At 53.3% G+C, this 20,694-nt stretch overlaps 1 protein-coding gene across 5 annotated transcripts in view; it reads right to left on the reverse strand.

The window, feature by feature from the left end:
- Nucleotides 1-20,694, reverse strand: part of CMIP (c-Maf inducing protein) — a 230,341-nt gene that overhangs the window by 43,788 nt on the left and 165,859 nt on the right. For all 5 annotated transcript variants that reach the window (XM_064581017.1, XM_064581015.1, XM_064581016.1 and 2 more), the window contains 2 exons: nucleotides 7,176-7,337; nucleotides 2,580-2,621 (listed from right to left, as the gene is read on the reverse strand). In XM_064581017.1, coding sequence (XP_064437087.1) covers nucleotides 2,580-2,621; nucleotides 7,176-7,337 — 204 coding nt within the window. The remainder of the gene's footprint in view (nucleotides 1-2,579; nucleotides 2,622-7,175; nucleotides 7,338-20,694) is intronic.

Consider the following 20,694-nt stretch of genomic DNA (forward strand, 5'->3'; position numbering starts at 1 on the left):
ACACAACCGTATCCGTGTGGCTTGTTGTCACTACCTGAAAACCGCCAGGGGCTTTCTCTGAAGAGGACAGTGGGATGGGGTGAAATCCTTTTCTTTCTTCCTTCCTTCCTTCTAATGAAATTATTTTCATGGAATACTTGCAAAAGTATTTTTAAAGAATATCTTAAAGATATTTTCAATACAATAAAACTAAAGTTCTCCCATTACTTGCCCAAGGTCACAGCTAGTGAGGGGTGGGCCTGGGGTCTACACCGGCTCAAAACCTGAGCTCACGTTGAGCTTCAAGCACGTGGGACAGCAGCTGGGGTCTGGGCTCCAGGTCCATGCACGTCCAGTGATGTGCCAACTGTTACCAGCACAGAGATGCCTGACCCCAGATGGGCCGCATAAAACCAACTCAGGTTACTTGTGAAAGTATTTCTGAAAAGCAAGCACATTAAAAACATACCAAGCCCCGCTGGGAGAAGACTAATTGCTAACCGGTCAAATCAGATAATGTCATCTCTGGACAGGAAGGCGGCTTCCCAGTAATGATAAGGGCACTGGTAATCAAGAGCACTGAAAGGGAGGCTGTAAAATGCAGGGCTGAGGGGCAGACCTCAGATCAAATTCTTCTCTGTTCTCAGGCACGTTTGTTGAGCAGGGGAGCTTAGCCCAGCCCAATTAAGGGGTCAGCCTCACCAAATTAGCTGGATAAAAGCAGCCTGGATCGCTCAGATCAAAATTCCTTTCCCAGGCTCATCCCCAGTCCAAAGCCCTCACCCTTCTTCCAGGGTTGAAGAGTGGGAGGAGGGGGGTGGATCCACAAGGTGGTGCCAGCAGGGAGAGGAAGAGGTCAACTCCTTCCCTGGTACCCATGTCCCCGCCTGCTTTGCCAGTCTCACTGCTCTTTCTCGTGCTGGGCCCTCTCCCTGGACTGCCTTTCCCTGGAGCACTCCTACCCCTCCTTTAAGATCCAGTTTGCTCACCTCCACCTGCAAGCCCTCTGTCATCCTCCTCCCAGCACCCTCACTGGCAGAGGATGTTAGGTATCTGCCCGCTGTGCTCCCCTAACACTCCAAACGAATCTCAACCCCTGATTACCTGCCGACCTGCCAGGTTCTTCTAGCACACAATAAATCTCTCAATAGCAGCTCTAGGTCTGTGGAACAGAGACTAGTGTTTGGTACATAATTGTCCTTACATGTCAACAAATGTTTGCTAAATGAATTTATTAATTAGTGGTATACCAGAGAAAGGTGGTGGTGGTGAGTGGGGGCACCCAGGTTGACAATTTCCCTGTTCTGGCAAGAGAAGGCAATGAGCGGTCAGGATGCAGCAAGGGGAAGAAAAAAAAAACTTTTATATTTTTAGCAAATTCTCACTGAGCACCTACTATGTGCCAGCCACTGTAGGCGGGACTCCACAGAAGCTGCTGCCTTTACTCTCCATAATAAGTAGCCTAGGACCCACCTCCTTTGGTACCCACAAGACCCAGCTGGGGTGAGGAGGGTGAATCTCCAGGCTGGGCTCGCCAGGACCAAGTGGGTGGGCCTACGAAATCTTCATTTGGCTCAGAGGGGCATGGAGTTGGCATCTTGCCCCTGTTTCAAAGGCTGTAGCCGCAGGACCGCTGGGGCAGGTGAATGTCCTTTCTGGGCACATAAGGCTTTGCCTCTCACTTCCATCTCAAGTTCTGCCTCCCTATTTCCCACGTCCTTATACTTTACACTCCAGCAATGCTGAAGCTTCCAGAATATACCATGTTGTTTTACATCTCTATGTATGTTTTGTTTCCTCTCTCTGGAATGCCTTTACTCTGTTTTGCCATCTGGCGAACTCCTATTGATCCTTCAAAACCCAGTTCAGACATCATTGCCTCCAGGAAGCACCATGGCTTTTTCTCCCAGGTGAGTTTATCACTCTCCTCTCTACGCTACATCCTGTTTTTGCCGTGGTCTCATCTGTCTTCCTACAATAGATGATAAACCCCTTGAGAGCAGGGCCTGTCTTCATTACCTATGGATTCAAATACATGGCACAGTGCTTGGCACCCAGTAGCTGCAACCTCATTTCTCTCTAGTGAGAGTCACATTTCAGAGCTTAAAATCACCCAGGAAGCTATTTTACCCCAAAGATGCTTACATCATAGTCAAGTCCCAGAAAATATGACCTCACTTTGTGTACCGGAGAGAATTAAATCCAGGTTCTATACGTGGATTAATTAGGAGACATGTCCTGGGGCAAGAAAGAGACCGTTCACCTCTCAGCTAATAGGGTTATGCCTCTGAATAAATTATATGCTCTCTGCCATCTGCCTTCAACTCCCCCCAGCACACTCAGGAAGGAGGAGGCAATGAAGACACATTTGTTACAAACCTCAAAGACTGATAATTACATACCCCCCCCCCCCAATCAACTGGGGCTCTGAAATGTGCAAAGGCAGGAGGCAGACACCTCTGGCTTGACAGAAGAGATAAGACTGAGTGAGGTCGCCATGCTAGTGGATTACACCAGTGCTTCGAGAAACCACTCAGACAGGGGCAAGAACTGTGGGCACCGGGAGGTGGACAGAGGGAGAGGGATCTCGAGAGACTTACCACAATGATGTTCTCATGCTCCTGGGTAGTCAAGTTTGTGTTCTAAGGGATTGAGTGGAAAGTTCAGGAGGAAGACAAAACAAAACAAAAAAAACCACAATATTAATCAAATGGAACGTTTGCATCTCAAAGGTCCAAACAGTTTAAAATACTTTCAGCCTCTCAGAGTGCAGGTATTGCTTCGTCTTAATTAAGCAGATCAGAAAAACCCTCCAAGGCTCGGCCAGGAAGGGAGAAAAGTATGACTTTGGGGTGGCCGGGGCAGGGGGGACGAACACTGAGTTTCGAGTCCCAGTTTCACCCCTTGTGAGTTATGTGACCTTGGACCAGTCACTCCCCCTTGGTGAGACTCCGTTTCTCCTTCCATAAACAGGGAACTTCCATAGGCTTCAGTGAGAGGATACAAAGACAGGGCTTAACCCTGTGCTCCATGCTGGTCATACAGACGCTACTGGGAAGCCAGAAGGCAGGTTCACAGCAAACACGGAAAGAAACAGACTTTTGAATCTTGACCGTGTGCCAGGCTTTTAGGCGCCTCACATATATTATTTCAGTGGTTCTCCAGCTGGGTTCCCAGGGAAGGATGGTGTTCCGTGAGCCAAACATGTTTTAGTTAAATTTGAATTCCAGCAATTAGCTTGCAGAAAGAATAGTAAGTTGAATGGATTAAATCTGTTTCATTTTTAGGGTTTTTTTCTCCCCGATCTGGAATTTTCTTACCCAGTGGGTGCCTATTACCACCATCCTGTGAATACATGACTGAGGAAAGGAATGAACACACGAGAAGCGAGAAATCGTGGGAAAACCCCGGAACTGTCACTACTGTCTTCTCTGCTAGTTTCACGGTGTGCTCTGTTGCGTCTGTTCGTCTCGGTGGGCACAGGCTCTCACCGGCCTCTATTCAGATCTCTTAACAGAGCCACGTCTGCCTCCTCGTCTTGTGCTGCCTCACTGGACAGTGAACTAGCAAGATCGAGCGTTCTAGGGTTCTAGAAAGAGCCCCACCCTGTTCACCACCCGGCATCGGCTGTAAGGAACATCAGGATACCTAAGGAGTTGACAACCAGCTGAAGCAAAAGCTAAGCCAGGGGGCCGTGAACATGCTTCTGCCTGGCTGCCCGAGGCGGGAGGACCGCCACGGAACCCGGACCGGTGTCCGTGCTCCTCAAGTCCTCAAGTCACCATGCAGACAGCCTGGTCCTCAGCGCTTAGAATCCAGGAACACGTGGAAGGTGGAAGGATGTGTCTTGCATTCCAAAGGCTTTTTCTTTTAGTGGACATTGGTAGCGTTTAAGGAGCCCATTTGTGGCAGATTATTAAACATCAGTAATTTTTCTGATGGAAAGCTTTGGTCTTTCCTTAGGACTGACGGCAAGCTCACTACGCCTCAGGCCATGAGTACACTTCGTAATCCTCATCCCACCCATTTCTTTCTTACAGTGGCTCTCCTACTCTCCCATCGACAGATGAGCTACCCAAGCCCCAGGAGCTGCTGGCCTAGGAGCACAGGGAAGAGAGGTTGGGGTGGGGGTGGACCACTGTCCTGATGCCACAATGGGCATCTCTAACTGCTGAGCTCTGGTGCTCGGCCCACGCAAGGGACGGTTCCATTTCTCAGGCTGCGCTGGGCAGCTCTGAAGGGTCCAGCCCAGTCCTCACTGCACCTGTCCACCAAGAGCAAGCACAGACGCCAGTTCCTTTGTCCCAGTCTCTGGTGGCAGTTTGTGCCATTCTGCAGGGACACTTCTCTCCACCAAGGCCATTTTCCACCCTGGGTGGAAAGCACTCACTAACAGCCAGTGCATCGCAGGGGACGTGGGAACCCTAAACTGAATGGTCACTCTATCTACTCAACTCAACAAAGGCCCGGGGGGTCAGGGATGTGGCTTTTTTTGGCCAGTGGATGGGCAGTCCTTTCTCAGAACCAAGAGCCCCCTCCTCCCCCTCCCTCGCTCCCTTCCTTGGGATCTTGCCCACCTTCGGGTTGCTTTGGGGACACCTGGAGCCTCCCAGAAGGAGACCCCGGGAGCAACCTGAGGAAAGAGAACAAATAATCTAGCCCATATATTCTAGACAAAAAAGGGCAAGGAGGAGGAAGGATCTGTTTGTTTTTCCACCCATCCCCCTAGACCCTTCAGCTGAGAGAGCTTAAGGTCAAGATCACAACCATCTCCCATGACAACAAAAATGTGACCATTTATCAAATGCTCCCTGTAAATCAGGCACAGGGCCAGGCGCTTTGTACGTATTAGAGCACCCGATCCTTAATTCTATGGAATGGGTGCTCATCTTCGCCCCAACTCACAGAAGAAAACGGTACTGAGAGACCTAGTACATTGTCCACGGCCAGTTAGCACCTGAAGGGTAGAACCAGGTCCTCCTGCTTCTACAATACCTGTTCTCAACCATCCTGTCCTACACAGCTGGGGCGCCCCCCGCCCCACTAGAAAGTCTCTACCAATTTATGCTACATCTATGCATAAGAGCGTGAGCTTTCCAAAAAGACAGACCTGGGCGTGGATCCTGGCCCACCACTTAGGCAAGTGACAGCCTCTCTGAGCCTCTGTTCACTCATCTGTACATTTTAGGACTTACCTCGCAGGGTTCCTGGAGAAATGTAAAGTATCAGCTCTAAGTGCCTGCCAAAGCAGTGGTCACAGAGTATGTACTCAAAAAACATGTCACTCAGGCTGCTGCCTGGGCTGCAGTCCCAGCTCTGTCCCTTACCAAATAGCAGCGCTTGTCTGTCAAAGTGAATAATAATGACCCCTTGCCTGTCACACGGTAGGTACACAGCAGATGCAAGTTTCTTCCTTTTTTCTTTTCCCTTTAAATGCCTTTCTCTTTCCACCCTAGTGCTTGGGGGTCAGACGATTTTTAAAACCTTGGCCCGACAGGTGATGCAAAGGCCCAGGGGCACGTGGTCTATGAAACATGTAAGATGGAAACAAATGTTGCCAGAAGCTGGCGGTAGAGCCCACCTGCCACCTTCCCCGTCGTCCTGACAGCGAGCCTGATCTACTGATGGTGTGGTGGTGGGGTAGGGACTGGTGGAGCAGAAGGGGTGGGCGATGTGGCCTTGCAGTGAGAGGGAGGGAGCCCTAAGGTGGAAATTCCAGCCCCACTGCTTGCTCAGCAGGTTGCTCAGTGTCTCGGGGCCTCAATTTCCTCGATTGTATAATGGAGACAGCAAGGCCTAGCTCTCTAGGGCAGATGTAGTACCTGAGACGTTGTGTGCACGGCACCTGACCCTATTGGCACACGGCAGGTGCTTACTGATGGTGAGCAGCCAGCCTGGGCTGGGGCTGGGAAGCCAGGAGGGAACGGTGGGTATACAGCACCTGGCCTGGTCTCAAATTCCAGACCTTGACTGTGATTCATTTCAGAGCCGGAGTCTTTGCTCTTCTGTGAAATGAACCTGTCTCACACCCGAGGGCATGGTCTCTGCTCCCCTACCTGCGACAGTCTTTACTGCCTATCTTCTACTTCTTGCCCCCACTTGCTTCCAGGGCAAGGGACCCTCTATTCGGCAGACGTGGAAGGCCTGGGCCAGTTTCCTGGACTGACTGGCAGCAACCAGCCTGGGTCCACAGAGGAAGGGGTGACTCTAGGCAGCAAGGAGCTTGTGCAGGCTCAGAGGGGGCATCTAGAAGCTACTCAGGGAATCGGGCATGCCAGGAGAGCAGGGGCCCGTCCCAGGGGAGGGGGACAGAAGCATCACGCTGGTGGCCATGTGGGGTTTAAATCAGGAGTCATCAACGCCAGGTCTCCAGGGGGCCAGGCAGGCAAACAAACGAGACAAGTGTTAGTATTTGGGAAGCGCTGACAAGATGGTTGGGGCAGACTAAACAGTGCATTTCCAAGCAGCCATCACCTCCCCACGAAAAACAGCAGGACCGACACTGATTGAGGCCCTTGCTCTGTCTGTCCCCCTGGGGGAACGTGGGCTCCAGGAGGACAGGGGCTTGTCTTCGTCCCCATGCCCAGGACAGCGTCCTGCACGGCACACGCCCTAGCGTGGGGCCGCCTGGCAAAGCCGAGCTGTGCTGGCTGCGGGCTGCTGCCGGAATTTCTGCTGCTGGGCGGGTGGTGGGGGCAGAAAGCCATCGCTGCCTGGGCCCCTGGAGCTGATGCAGGCCAGGGCAGGGGGAGGATGGAGACGGGCAGGGACGGCCGGCCCCCACGCCGAGGGGCAGGGAGGAAGCGCGGTCTGGGGGCTTGACCGACGTGCTCTGGCTCAGGGATGAACTGGAAAATTCTGAAATATGCTGCCACCATCATCTCCACCCGCCCAGCCTCAGGCCCAAGAGTGTCCCCCATGTTCGGGGGGGGGGGGGCCTGGCAGGGCAGCAACAACTGTCCCTTCACCCCTGCCCCACCCTCGGGGTGCTCGGCTGCAGGCACTGGGGACACACCTCCTGCTGGGCTCCCTCGGGCTGGGGGACACCGTTCACCTCCCTGGGCAATGGGGAGACAACACAAACTCAGGTCCAGTTCTGCCGCCAGGCACAGCGCTGTGCTCAGCCGAAGGAAAGGAAAAAAAACTTGAAGGCAGGGGTGGCGGGTGTACAAAATCAAGCAGGAGGAATGTCTTACCTCTGAGAGCAGTTTTGAGACAATTTCCAGTGGGGCTTGGTTGATGGAGTCATCCTGCAGGGGGGATGTCAGGGCCATGTCCACCAGAGTTCGGATCTCCTTCAACACAACTTCCCAACGGCTTGGGTTACTCAGGACTTTCTTATATTTGTAAATCTTTTTCTGGTCAGGAGAGAGAAGGAGACACGAACATGTTATTGACACGCTGAGGGCGGAAGACGCAAGATGATCAGAGAAACAGATGCAATAGGATGTGTAAGGCCCCGAGAAATTGTCGGCGTGGACCACCCTATAAGAAACGGACTCCCAGAGAAAGGCAAAGTCCAACCAGGCCTCCCAGACACTAGCCGAGAAGTCTTCACACTGCTTCCAATGACTTAAAAAAAAAAAAGAATGAAGCGGTTTCTCTTTCATATCACATCTGCCAAACGTACTCCCTAAGTATTCACACGCAGCCAGAGCGGGTGCATTCCAGGGTGCACAGAGGGACCTTCTTTGAGCTGGAGGCACGGTTTCTCTCATCCCGGTCCTAAGAGGTCCCCCTGGAGAGTGGAGTCCAGCTAAAAAAAGGAACAGAAAGGCTTGGGGCCAGGAATTCAACTCCGGCCAGGTGCTGACAAGCCCAGAGGCCCCCAAGAAACGTGAAGGCAGTCCTCAGTTTCCTCCTGGTGAGTAAGACGAGCATTCTCACCTTTGCTCAGGGCCACGTCCAAAGCCAGACACCTCTGGGGAGAGGGGTGCTGTCTCCCGTGATGTGAGGCAGAGTTCCGCCTCTCTGACATCATGGAAACAGCAACCCTTGGCAGGCGGAGGTCCCAGCCAAACCCCCTCCCAGCTCTGCAGCTGGCTCTGCCGCCCTGGCTCGCTTGGGAGTCTCCCGCTGGATGAACTCCTTCATTAAGTGCTCTGCTCCCTGGGGAAAACCTGTTTAGTGTCACCGAGCCAGCAGCCAGCTGGGGTGACAAGTCGCAATCTCTGAGCCAGAATCTGAATGAGGCAGTGGGAGGGAGGAGGTCAGGGTGCCCCCCTGGCCCTGAGGCTGCCAGGGCTCTCCTGATCATTTAGTTTCTGAGTTTGGAATTGCAAAGTGGTCTTGGAACCCAGGGCCTTCAGGGAAGTATCTGGGGGAACCTATGCCTTATCAACCTGAGTAGTTAACTGTGCTGAGTGAGGCCTCGCAGTGGAACACAAGACAGACTGGAGGCCCAGTTCTTACCATAAAGCATATCACCTACTACTGAGCCTCAGTTTCCTCTTCTGCAAATTAGGCATGAAATTACTCTGCAGCCTCTTTCAGGGTGTGATCTTCATAAATTCTGGACCCATGTGGCCCACTCTCTGTACGGAGTCACATTCGAAGGCAGAGGCCAAACAGAATAGAGACTGGCAACGAAAAGGGAACCCGGATTCTTAACCTGTCTCTTTAGAGAAACTTCACGAGGGTGAAACAGACAACCCACAGCAATGCAAATAGGATCCCACTTTCTTTCTCCCGTTTGTTCCCAAACTCCATGATTTTCCAGAGTCTCTCACTTGCTAATCATGCCCCATCATCACCACCATCACCCACATAGCTAACTCACAACAAAGTCTGCTTCCCCTCATCGTCCCAGATCTTTTTAAATGTTTATTTATTTAAGAGAATGAGCACCGGCTGGGGTGGGGAGGGGCAGAGGGAGAGGGAGAAGCAGGCTCTGAGCCCCATGTGGGGCTGGATCCCAGGACTCGAAGGCGGGGGTGGGGGGTGAGATCACGACCTGAGCTGAAGGCAGACACTTAACCGACTGAGTCACCCAGGCACCGCAAATCCCCGATCTTTCTTGTGTAAGTCAATGTAGCTTGTCTCCCCACTCCCCCAGCACTCTTGCACCTGCTGGCTAGCCTGCCTGCCCAGGACAGCCTCTTCATTCTCCCTCTTGGTCTGGCTGTGCTCTGCCAGTCACCATCCCTCATCAAGAACTAGGAGACAAGTCCTCTTGGAGGGGCAGCAGGGCAAAAGAAACAAGTGGGGGAATCGGACAGCATCATTTTCTTCAGGTGGGGGACATGACTTGTCCATCATTTTAGATCCTGTAAGGACTGGAAGACACGCATGGGGAGCTGTGTCAGGAGAGGGTATTTAGTGAACAGTGAATACACGGTCGGGAGGGGGGGGATGATGGTGACTATGAGGGTTTGTTGAGCCCCATGACTTTCATGACAAGACGCCCCAGTTCCCTGAGGCCCCGGTCCCAGTCACCGTCAGCCAGGAGACAGCCACCTCCGCACTGCCTGGCCTGTGCAAACACAGAGTGCCCAAAGTCTAACACCATGGAGACACTTCCCATCCCTGAAGGTGAATGCTCCTTTGAGTCCTGGACACAGTGGTTTTGCTCTATACCCAGAGAATTGCTTTATTTTTAAATGACCGCGAAATGGTCACAGAAACTCGCCAAATATTAAGCCCCAAAGAAAACCACACGATTCATATCCATGTCTTCCCACAGTGGAGTCGAGAGTTGAAAACGGTCTGAGCCATAAGGGCCCTATCTTCTGACCAGCAGCAAGTTATTTACCTTTGAAAGAATAATGACTTCATTCTTTTTGTGAAAATGATGCCTGTTCATTTTAAGACATTTAAACCATGCTGGAAAAGCACAAAGAAGAGGGTAAGTGAAAAAAGGCCTCAAAAATCCCACAACCTAGAAAAAGCGATCATTAATCTTTGGTGAACACTGTTCCACCCAACCCTCACTGAAACTTCGCCAAATAGAGCCCGCGTGTTGTGTGTGGGGTGGGGGGGGTACGGGGAGGGGAGGGGCAGGGGAGGGGCAGGGGAGGGGAGGGGCATTGAGTGCTGTCCGAAGCTCTCCACACTCAGACATCCCTGAGACTCGAGGCAGCAAGGTCCAGGCAAAAGGGCTCACTGGGCAGCATTGGCCTCAGCGCTCACCGACACACCCCTCCTTACAGGGGAAGGACAACAGCTCTCTTGCGAGCCCCCTAGCCCTTGCTTAATGGGCCTCCCCAGGACCTGTGGGTGCATTCAAATCCAGAAGGTCCCAGGGCTTGTGACAAGGGCCAATGCATAAAGAGCACATACTACGCACCAGGCACTGCGCTGAGCACTTCTGGGCATCATCTCACTGCAACCTCACAGTACTCCTGGAGATGGGGACCTGCCACGGGCTAAGCAGCCCCCAGAGCAGGCCCTAAGACAAGAACCCAAGCGCAAACGGTTTCTTTATTTGCAAGGCGTTGTAGGACACATCGGTGCAGGGTGGGGAGGAGAAGGCAATCATTAACGGGGCACCACCAAGTATTATGACTGGGCCACTGTGGGGCCGGCTGTGAGTCCTGTGGGGACTCGAGGAGACCGTGCCCCCCTGCCCCCCACCCAGGGAGCGAGGAAGCTGTAGCATTTACCCACCAGCTCCCCGGACACTGCCCTACTTGCAGCGGCCCTGTGCCGAGGACAAAGGGCTCCCACAGCCAGAAAAGAACATGGCCCCAGGCGGTCACATGCGGTCCCAGTGAGCAGCCTTCCGAGCGGAGTGGTTGAGGGGCTCCTCTGCAACGTCTGCTACAGGACTCTAGTGTCCCGTTTATATACAGGACTCTCACGGCCAGAGAGGTGGCATGACTCGCCCAAGGTCACACAGCTAGAAAGCAACAATTCAGGAGTCAGAATGGGCTCTGGTTAATTCCAAAGGTGTTTCTCTATCACATCTGTCAGGGCCAGGGCAGACAGTGAAGAGGAGGGATAGATTTGCCAAGAGACACAGCGATGAAGGGGGTCGAGAAGGCTTGGGGGCGTACGGTGAGGGCCAGGACAAGTCCACGGGGGCTTGGAGAGCCGGAGGCCAGGCAACCAGGGGGTGGAGGGGCTGTGGGAGGTACCAGTACGAACTGCAGGTGGACAGCAGGGCTCTGAAATCAAGGTGGGGATGGGGAGGACAGGCTGCTGGGCCCCACAAGAGGCGCTAAGGTCTGGGACAGGGCAGAGGGAGGCCTGCCCAGGACCCACAGGGACCCACTCACTCCGTCTTGGGTGACAAATGATTAGGTTTCATCCCAGGAACTGTGATGAGCTCATCGGGTGTTGAATCACTGTGGGGCGGGATGGAGACACCTCTGGAACCTGACCCTTTGGCTTTGCAGGATCGTCCTCCCCCTGAGCCCCTTCACCAGGAGGGGTGGGTGACCTCTTGCCATGTTCAGCGTGGGCTCCGTGGGCCACCAGATTCTTTCAGCAGGGGCCCTGGAATTCTCCGTGAGGGGCTTAAAGCAGGAGTCGGCGAAGTGTGGCAGGCCACCAAATCCAGCCCCTGGCTTCATTTTGTGCAAGGAAGCCCAGAATGTTCTTAGGGGTTGTGAAGCAAAGAACCCCAAAGAACATGGGACAGAAATCTAGTGTGGCCCGCAAAGCCCCAAATATTTGGTCCTTTTAGAGAAAAAGCTTGCCAACCCCTGGCTTTTCAGGGCAAAGAGTCTAGGAGTAAGTGGGCAGAAAGCTGCTCAACATGGCGAGCTGCCAGGGAGATACTGATTCAAACCATGGAGAGACACCACTTCACCCCCACCAGGCAGGTTGTAACCAGAAAGATGGCCCCGAGTGTTGGCGAGGACACGGAGACTGGGATCCGTACACGCTGGTGATGGCATCGTGCAGGAGCACAGCACCACTGGAGAACAGTTCGATGGTTACTTAAAGCATGAAGCATACATTTATCATACGACCCAGCAGTTCTGTTCTTAGAAATCTGCCCAAGAGAAAGAAAAACAGACCCCTACACAGAGACATGGACACGAATGTCTGCGGCATTATTCCCAACAGCCTCAAACTAGAAACAACCCACATGTCCGTCACCTGGTGAACAGGTAAGCAAAATGTGGTCTATCCAGACAGTGGACTAGTATTTGCAGTAAAAAGGGTGGATTTATTCATACATGCTACAATATGGACAAACCTTATAAATGTGAGCTAAGTCAAAGAAGCCAGGAGCAAAACCTATCTTGTAGGATTCCTTCTCTACGAAATGTCTAAAAAGGCAAATTTATAAAGACAGAAAGCGGAACAGTCATTGCCTGGGGCTGGTGGGGGGAGGGGGGAGCAACAGGGACCAGACCGCAGACAGACGGGAGGGCATCTTTTGGGATGATGGAAATATTCTAACACATGATTGTGGGGCTCCTGGGTGCCTCAGTCGGTTAAGCGACTGCCTTCGGCTCAGGTCATGATCCTGGAGTCCCGGAATCGAGTCCCACATCGGGCTCCCCGCTCGGCGGGGAGTCTGCGTCTCCCTCTGACCCTCCCCCTTCTCGTGCTCTCTCTCTCATTCTCTCTCTCTCTCTCAAATAAATAAAATCTTTAAAATTGAAAAAAAAACAAACCACGATTGTTTTTCATGTACTCCATGAATTTACTACAGTCACTGAATCAAACACGTACAATTGGTGGATTTTAAGGTGTGTAAATTATACTCCAATTGAAGTGTTTAAGAAAAAATCCCCACCTAGGCAGGCAGAGGAGGACATGAGACAAAACCAGAGCTGGTGTTGCTTAGTGGCCAAGAGCACAGGTTTGGAACAGCAGACTTCAGTTCAAATCTAAGCTCCGCTTCATCCATCCACCTGTCCACCTGTCCACCCATCCATCCACCTGTGCATCCACCCATCCACCTTCCTTCATCCCTCCTTCCATCATCTATCCAACCATTCAACAAAAATTACCAGGACCCATCTCCTATGATGTGCCAAGCCCTGTGTTTGGCACTAAGGATCTCCACAGTGAGCAAAGCAGACCGGCCCCAAGTGCTCGTGGAACTCACGGTCTATTCCTTGTACCCAGTTGCCTCATCTGCAATGTGGGGTCGGACTGACTACTGCCCAAGGCTTCCGCGGCTCTTCCATGAGATAACATCTATAAAGCACCTAGCCCCACCGCTGGCTAACCAGCAGCTCTCATTCTTGTCACCTACCATGTCCTAGAAGTGAGTGATCCAGAGCAGGTGGAACTTAGGAGGACTCCTGGCATCCGTGACTAAGCCCCACCAGTTCCCGAAACAACAGAGCCAGCAGGAAGAGCCTCTTGCCTCCTGTGTGGCAGAGCCAGTCACTCCATTGCAGTCCTCACCCTCTGCTCATCAGGGAGGGGACGTTACCTGGGCAACATCCGCCATCTCTCCGGCAACTGCTCCCACGGCAGAGACGACCACAGACGCCCGGGGTTCTCCGGCCTGGGAAAGCGGAGCCTGTCGGCTCCTCCGCGGGAGACAGGCTGTCACCGGGAGTGTGCCCCTCACCAGGAGAGGCGTGACTCAGAATGTGCTGGAAGCACGCCTCCCGGTGCTGGGGCTGCTTGCTGTGCTGGTTGCCGCAGCCTCCGAGGCTCAGGCTCACACAAGCACGCATGCTCCCCACCACCTGTCATTAAAGGAAAGGCAGCACGGGAGCTCCTTGGGGCTGCCGAGAAAAACGAGCCAGGGAGGAACCAGACTGGCTTTTAGAACTTCTTTCCAGTGGACGGCCCACAGCTGTGTTGCCCAGGCCCAAAGTCCCTAGACCCACGTGGCTCCTTACATTTAACTTAATTAAAATGAAATGCCCTGAAAAATTCAGTGCCACGGTCCCACTGGCCACACTGTGGCTGCTTGCCAGCCACAAGTGGCCAGTGGCTACCACAGCGGACGATGCAGAGAAAGACCATTCTCATCGCTGCAGAAAGTTCCATCGGGCAATGCTGTTCTAAGGTCCTGGGGCCCCCCCGTCACCAATGTTCCCAGAGGACCAGCAGCACGTTCATTGCCTCTTCCCATGCTCAGCCAGCACGTTGGGGCCAGAATGTAAGTAAGCACCCTCCCCACCTGTCCTGCTCCTCTGGCTTTCCCTCCCAGGTTTACAGGGTGGTGTCCCCAAATGTCCCCCACACATCCAGGAAGACTGACTGGTTGGGCAACTTGTCCAGGCTCTCCGATTCCTAGACAGGGGCCCTTGACCTCCTCACTCCTTCATGACTCACTATGGGGCTGTGTAGCTAACTCACCATCCCTGCCAAGCGGTGTGCTTCTGGGGGCCCCAACACTTGGGCTGCTGGCCTTCTCTTTAGTCCTCCAGAGTGACTGGACACTACATCTTAAATCCTTCTGGCATCAAAGACCATCACTTTGCCTTCAGATACCAGCCTGGCCTGTGGTCAGCCCACGCGTGTCACCCCCACTGCCCACTTGGCCCTCAGGTCTCGACCCTCAGCCTGAGACAGCCTATAACCTCCCAGGCCCCTGTGGTCGTGCAAAGAGATGCTAATTTAGCAAATACAATTACTGGGATGTTACCTGCTGGTGTAATTAATTGACAGATGGATTCATCAGTGATTACCCTCCAGGGCCTTGGGATTATCAAGAGGAGTGTAGGGATGCCCACCCTGGCCACTGGCTCCATGGGGACACCGGCAGTGAGAGAAAGGACACAAAATGGGACCCAGGCCTAGCCCCGGTCTGCCCCCCCGCTTTGGCTGGCAGGTAAAGCAGGGCTCAACTCACGCTCAGAAAGCTATGAAACAGCAATATTGGCTACCACTTATCCAGTGGTTACCATGTTCCAGGAACAACCACCCTGCATAATGACCCAAGTGACAAGTGACACAAAAGCATAATGGTTATCACTTCTGGAGTGCTCTCCACAGGCCAGGCCCTGTGTGAAGCACTTTATATAACAAAGTAATTTTTTGAATCTGCCCAACCATTCAACAAGGTGTGGGATACGATTGGGCCCATTATACAGAGGAGAAAAACCGAGGCTGGGAGCGGTTAAGTCCTGTGGCAAGTAAGAACCAGAGCCGGGACTGGGAGCAGGCGTAGCTGCAGATCCTCCGGGTCCGACCACCGAGCCACTCTGGCAGGCACACCTGAGAGCTTCCTCTGCCTTGATGGAAGCTGCACCCCTGCTCCGAGACGCACAAGAAGTCCTTTAAACTGGGGAGGTGAGACTGGCCCGTGGCAGCTCCAGACCGACTGCAGCTGGGCGTCCTGCTGACATCTGCCTGGAAAGCCAGGTCCTGGGGAGACGGACAATTTGTTTGAAAGAGGGGAAAGAGCCCGGGCACTCAGTCCCCTACGTGCCCACTGGAGGCGGTCTCTCCACAGTCATTAGTGCTTCCAAGGAAACAGCGGGAACTCGGGCACAGCGTCCCGAGTGCCGTCTCTGGGGCATCAGCCGGTTGCCTGGGCAACCACGCATCTGGCTGGTGAGGAGAGCAACAGGCCTTGGTGCCAGGCTCCCCACCAGGCACTCCATCCTACCTGGCACTTCAGGGCCCGCAGAACCCTTGGCAAAATCCAATCATCACCCGGATCGGTCTGACCACATTTAAAAAGATTGCACGTGGCTGTTTTCCCCCCTAAGCTCTGAGTTCCTCGGGGGTAGGGATTATGTCTCGTGGGCTTCTGCCCTGTTTTATGTGGTGACCGGAGCTTCTCGGGGCACATGGAAGGTGCTCTCAGTGTTTATAAAATGGAGGAAAAATGAAGGTTAGAAATAATGGCTGACATATATGAAGTGCTTCTGCTGTGCTGAGCGCCGAATCTAGTCTTTTAAAACCCACCGAGTGCTCCTCACCCCCAAATGTGAGCAGGAACCATGTGGGGAGTCTTGTTAAAGGGCAGATTCCCAGGGCACCTGGGTGGCTCAGTCGATTGAGCGGCCGACTCTTGGTTTTGGCTCATGTGGTAACCTCAGGGTCCTGGGATCGAGCCCTGCGTGGGGCTCCCTGCTTAGGAGGAAGTCTGCTTGAGGATTTCTCTCCCTCTCTCTCTTCCCCTCCCCCCCGATCACACGCGTGCTCGCTCTAAAATAAATAACTAAATCTTTAAAAAAAAAAAAAAAAAGGCAGATTCCAACTCCGTAGAGCCAGGTGGGGCCCAGTAGGGCCTGGAAGTCTGTCCCCATGATACACGGGAGGAGAGGGCACTGAGGGGTTAATACCTTGCCTGAGGTCATACAGCTGGTGTTGTGGGTTGAGTTGTGTTTCCCAAATGAAAAGTCCAAGTCCTAACCGCTGGTATCTGTGGATGTGACTTTATCTGGAAATAGGTCTTTGCAGGCACAATCAAGGGAAGATGAGGTCAGGCTGGATGAGAGGCGGGCCCTATAGCCAACAACAGGCATCGCACATACACAAGGGAGAGACGTCCATATGAAGCTGGAGGAGAAGGTTGCAACTATGCGTCCACAAGCCAAGGAACTCCAAAAGAAGCAAGGAAAAGGACCTCCCATAAAGGGTGTGCATGGGGGCACAGCCTTGTGGAGGGGGGAGACCTTAGTTTTGGATTTCTGGCCCCCCACTCTGAGAGGATGAGCTTCTATTGTTTTAGGCCCCCTGGTTGGTGGCACTTTCTCCCAGGAGCCCCAGGAACCTCACACAGCTGGTGAGCATCGAAGCAAGGACGGACCCCAGGAAGCCTGACTCCTGATGGCTCCGCCAGTCTGCTTCAGCCACTCAAGCTGACCCTTCCAACCCTTTTATTTTAGGAAGATGGCAGCCAGGGCTCATCTGATGGGCGTGTGGCAGTGTGGGCGGGGGGCACGGACACCCAGGGTGCCCCTGTGCTCAGCAGCCTCTCCCAGCTCTTCCTCAGTTTGGAATTTGTGGGGTTTTCTCTTCCTGGGGGAGAAGCTGACCCCCATCTCTTTCTTGCTCCCTCAGAGGGTGGAAATGCTGGTGTTCCCGCTAGGCACCGGGGTACCTGCAACATCAGCCATGTCTCAAGGAGTCACCTGGACACCCAGTGGAGCTGCAGGGAGAGCTCCCCGCGCTCAGGCAGGACATTGGCACAGGGCCAGCTTCGAGGCCTTGGCAAAGAAGAGTCATGAGGTGGGCTTTAGCTCCGAGCAAATGGAGCTCCTTTTCCTTTTATGAGGGTCACACATGTGTCAGACCTGTGTCCCAACGTGGAGGAACCTTGAGGATATTATGCTGAAATAAGCCATTCGCAAAAAGACAAATACTGTATGATTCTACTTACATGCGGGACCTAGAGGGATCAGTGTAAGGGGGCAGGGGCAACCCCCATCATACAGACAAGGAACCCGCCACACAGAGGGGGGATGGTTACCTGCTCGGGGTGAAAGCCGGCTATCTGAACCAGGACCCCACCTCAGGTGACCTGCTTGTCCTGAGCCAGAGTCAAGGATGACTGTGAGCATACCCAGCTACTGCCCCAGACCTGCTCTCAGCATTCTGGAAATGCACCCCTGTCTCCACATGGCCCTAACCCCAGGGGAGGCCACTTTCCCCAGCAGCCCCCCGCCCCGCAATAGAACGCCATCCAAGATACCCGGGAAGGGGCTGCACATGCCTTCCAGAGCTCATCACAGCACTCTCAGGAGACTGGGGTGGGGGGGATCCCCAGTTTCATACTCAGCACACCCAACACTACACCCTCACCTCCCTTTGCTCACTTGCCTCTCCTACCAGCCTGTCAACTCCCAGGGGCTTCGAGGCTCGGGCAAGGCCCTGTCTTGGCTCTCAGGCGTGTGCAGTGTCGTAAACTGAGTGAGGGGGCATATCTGAATTCGGACTTCTGCTCTGCTGCAGATAAGCTGGGCGGCGTCAAGTGGATGCTATCACTTCTTGGAACCTTAATTTCCTCCCTCTGTACATGAAGACGGTAGGAGCACCTGCTTCTTGCACGTGTTGACAAGACTGTGCTATGTCAGGCTGAATGCCACCACTTTGTAGGTGCTCAATAAATGGCAGCTACTGAGTGCTGCAGGACGTTGACTGACGGTAGTTAACCTCTGAGAAAAACTAAGGGTGACCAGAAACCCCCGAAACGCCCGTCAGTGGAGACACGTTGAACAGACCGCGGCCCCATGCACAGGGTCGTACGAGACAGCAGTTACAAGAATGAAGGAGAGCTGAAAGGTCCGCCAGGGGCTCCACCTGGCAGAAGCGAACACACACGTGTGCACATATATTTACATGCGTGCGCTGCATAGTGCGGGGAGGGGGACATGGGTCAGGCTGATGACAACCGCCTTCCTGCAGAGGGAAGTGGCTTGAGGGAAAACCAAGGCCCGGGGCAAAGGAGGGGGGATGAGGAGCTCCGGCTTTATCTGTAATGTCTGACATGTCACAGGAAGCCAGATCCATGTACTGTACACTTAGTTAAAAAGGAGTATTAAAAAAAAAAAAATCCCCAAAGACTTCAGAAATTGGGATCATGAAGGTGGTGCTATCCTCCCACAGAATTTTCAAAGCGGTCAGAATCCCATGTTCTTAGAGCTGAAAGGTATCTGAGCTCCTAGTATTTTTGACTCTCCAATGTTCCAGCAGATTACCTGGTTTCTGAAATAATATATGTTCGGGGGAAAACGGAATCATACAGACTGTGTTAGGGTGGAGAGCAGAGCACCAGAATTCCATCGCGTGGCTCGCCGTGGCCTGCACGTTTGCACTCTGGTGGCCACCGTGCCATGGGCTGCACATCACACACACACACGAGGATAAATGTCTACATAAACTTAGCCCGTATCAGGTATGTTGGCCTTCTGTTAACCTCACCTCTGTCTCCCACCCCACCTCCCCCACCCCTGTACCCATGCTAACACCCCAACACATGCTAGGGTTCGGCAAGCATTTTCTGCAAAGGGCCAGATAATAATATTCCAGGCTTTTCTGGCCACCCCTGCTATGGTAGCATGAGTGGGTGGGGCTGTGTCCCCCAAATGCCCCTTCTTCAGAAGACCAGGCGGGAGGCTGGGCAGTTTGCTGCCCCTGGCATGTATCCATTCAGATCTTTCTCCGCGGCTCCACGTAATCAAATGCAAGCATACAGACTTAGTTTTTGTCCTCAGTTTTTGCTATTTTGCTATTTTGTCTCCCATTTCATTTTACAAAAAAGGGCATCACATTATACGCAGGTCTCTGCGTCTTGCTTTTCCTCTCCTAACCCCTGGAGGAAGGCCCTCCAAATCAATCAGTACAGATTTCCCCGTGCTGTGTGTTTTTATAATGCCACCTCAAGCATCAGCTTTACATTCAGAAAATGAAGCAAACAGCAGTCCTCCTGCCTGACCTCAGCCCTCTGTGCAGATCCTCCTGATGGGCTTTCTGGCCACGCCATCAGCTGCTGTGACCGCCATACCTCCGTGTCCTCCCCTCCTGGCCAGACTGCTGTGACAAAGAGCCCTTCCTCAGGGGCTACAGCCAGCCCCCTCGGTCAGCGCAGACCGCCGGGCTCTCCAGGAACGCAGCCCACCCGTCCTCCCCAGGCTCTCAGTCAGCCAGAGGCTTGTCCTGTCCCTCCTAGTGATAAACACGACACAGTCCCTTCACATCCCAGGGATGGCTGAGACCCCACCTTTGCAACTTGCCACTTAAGAAGACCCTATGACTTCCCAGTGACTTCTCCAGTGGCGTTCCCGTGCCCGGAGTGCATGCTGAACCTGAAGTGAAAACCGCAGTGGGGGCCTCTTGCCAATCCTTAAAGGGGATGCCATTTTCTGAGGAAACACCCCTGGTTATAATAGCAACCCACCAAATAAATTTGAAAATGCACATACTGTACCAGAGGCCGCTCTTTTCCTCTGCCATGTGGGAGGGGTTGGCCCCAGTGAGGTTCGCTCCCTGAAATGCGGGGGACAGCACAGGACAGCATCACCGGGCCCCGTTTCCGCCCTGTTTCCTCTGGGCAGATAAAGGGAAATCTCTATCCCAAATAAGGAATTTCCTTGCTCAGCCTCAAGACGTAGCATCTCAGTGGGGGCCTCCATTGTTTATCTGTCTTAGCACTTTATCTAGTGCTCGCATTACTTCAAACGGCATCTGACCTGTCCATCCTTTTGTTGGGGAAGCATCCGTTCCTTGGGGGGGCGGGGTGGGGGCTGACTCCTCTGGGCTGGAACCTGGGCCTGAGTTTATGAGCCAGCTAAAAAAGAGTTCAGCTCCCTAATTTACAGGTGCTCTCTGGTGCGCATGTACCAACAGGTAATGACGGTGGGCCTGAATCTAGTGTAACGTCTGCTCCTGCCTTCCTGAGTAGGGGTCTCGTGGAGAGGCAGGATTTACAGGGCGGCTGTCCCTTCCTGGCAGAGGAGGGCCCTGTAGACTCGCCCAGAAAGTCCACGATGGAGCCAGGAGGGGGACTTGGGAGTGTGTCCATCGCAGTGATTCTAAGTTAGCTGCACAAATGGGGGAAGTGCTGGTAGAGGGACCCAAAAGCACAGATCTGTTCAGCCTTTTATACTTGATCTCAGGACGCAAGGGACCCCACAGCAGGGCCTGGAGGACACAGAAGGAGGCGCAGGCGGGCTCTGAATTCTGGGTTGGACACACAGGGAAGTTATTTAGTCTGAGAGTCAGTTTTCTTATCTGGGAAAGGGGGATATAGTCCCTACCCCTCAGCGACACTGAACGGCCTGACGAGGACAACACAGGGAAGTGGAGGGAAAACAGGTGACACTCAGTAAATGTCTGTTGCTCTTTGCCCTTTCTTTAAGCTACTGCAGCAGTTCTCAAACTTCGGTGGGCCTGAAAATC

Source organism: Mirounga angustirostris, unplaced genomic scaffold (assembly GCF_029215605.1).
Source record: "Mirounga angustirostris isolate CCGP_5_RB_7025 unplaced genomic scaffold, mMirAng1.0.hap1 SCAF_16, whole genome shotgun sequence".
In the NCBI taxonomy this organism is placed as follows: domain Eukaryota; kingdom Metazoa; phylum Chordata; class Mammalia; order Carnivora; family Phocidae; genus Mirounga; species Mirounga angustirostris.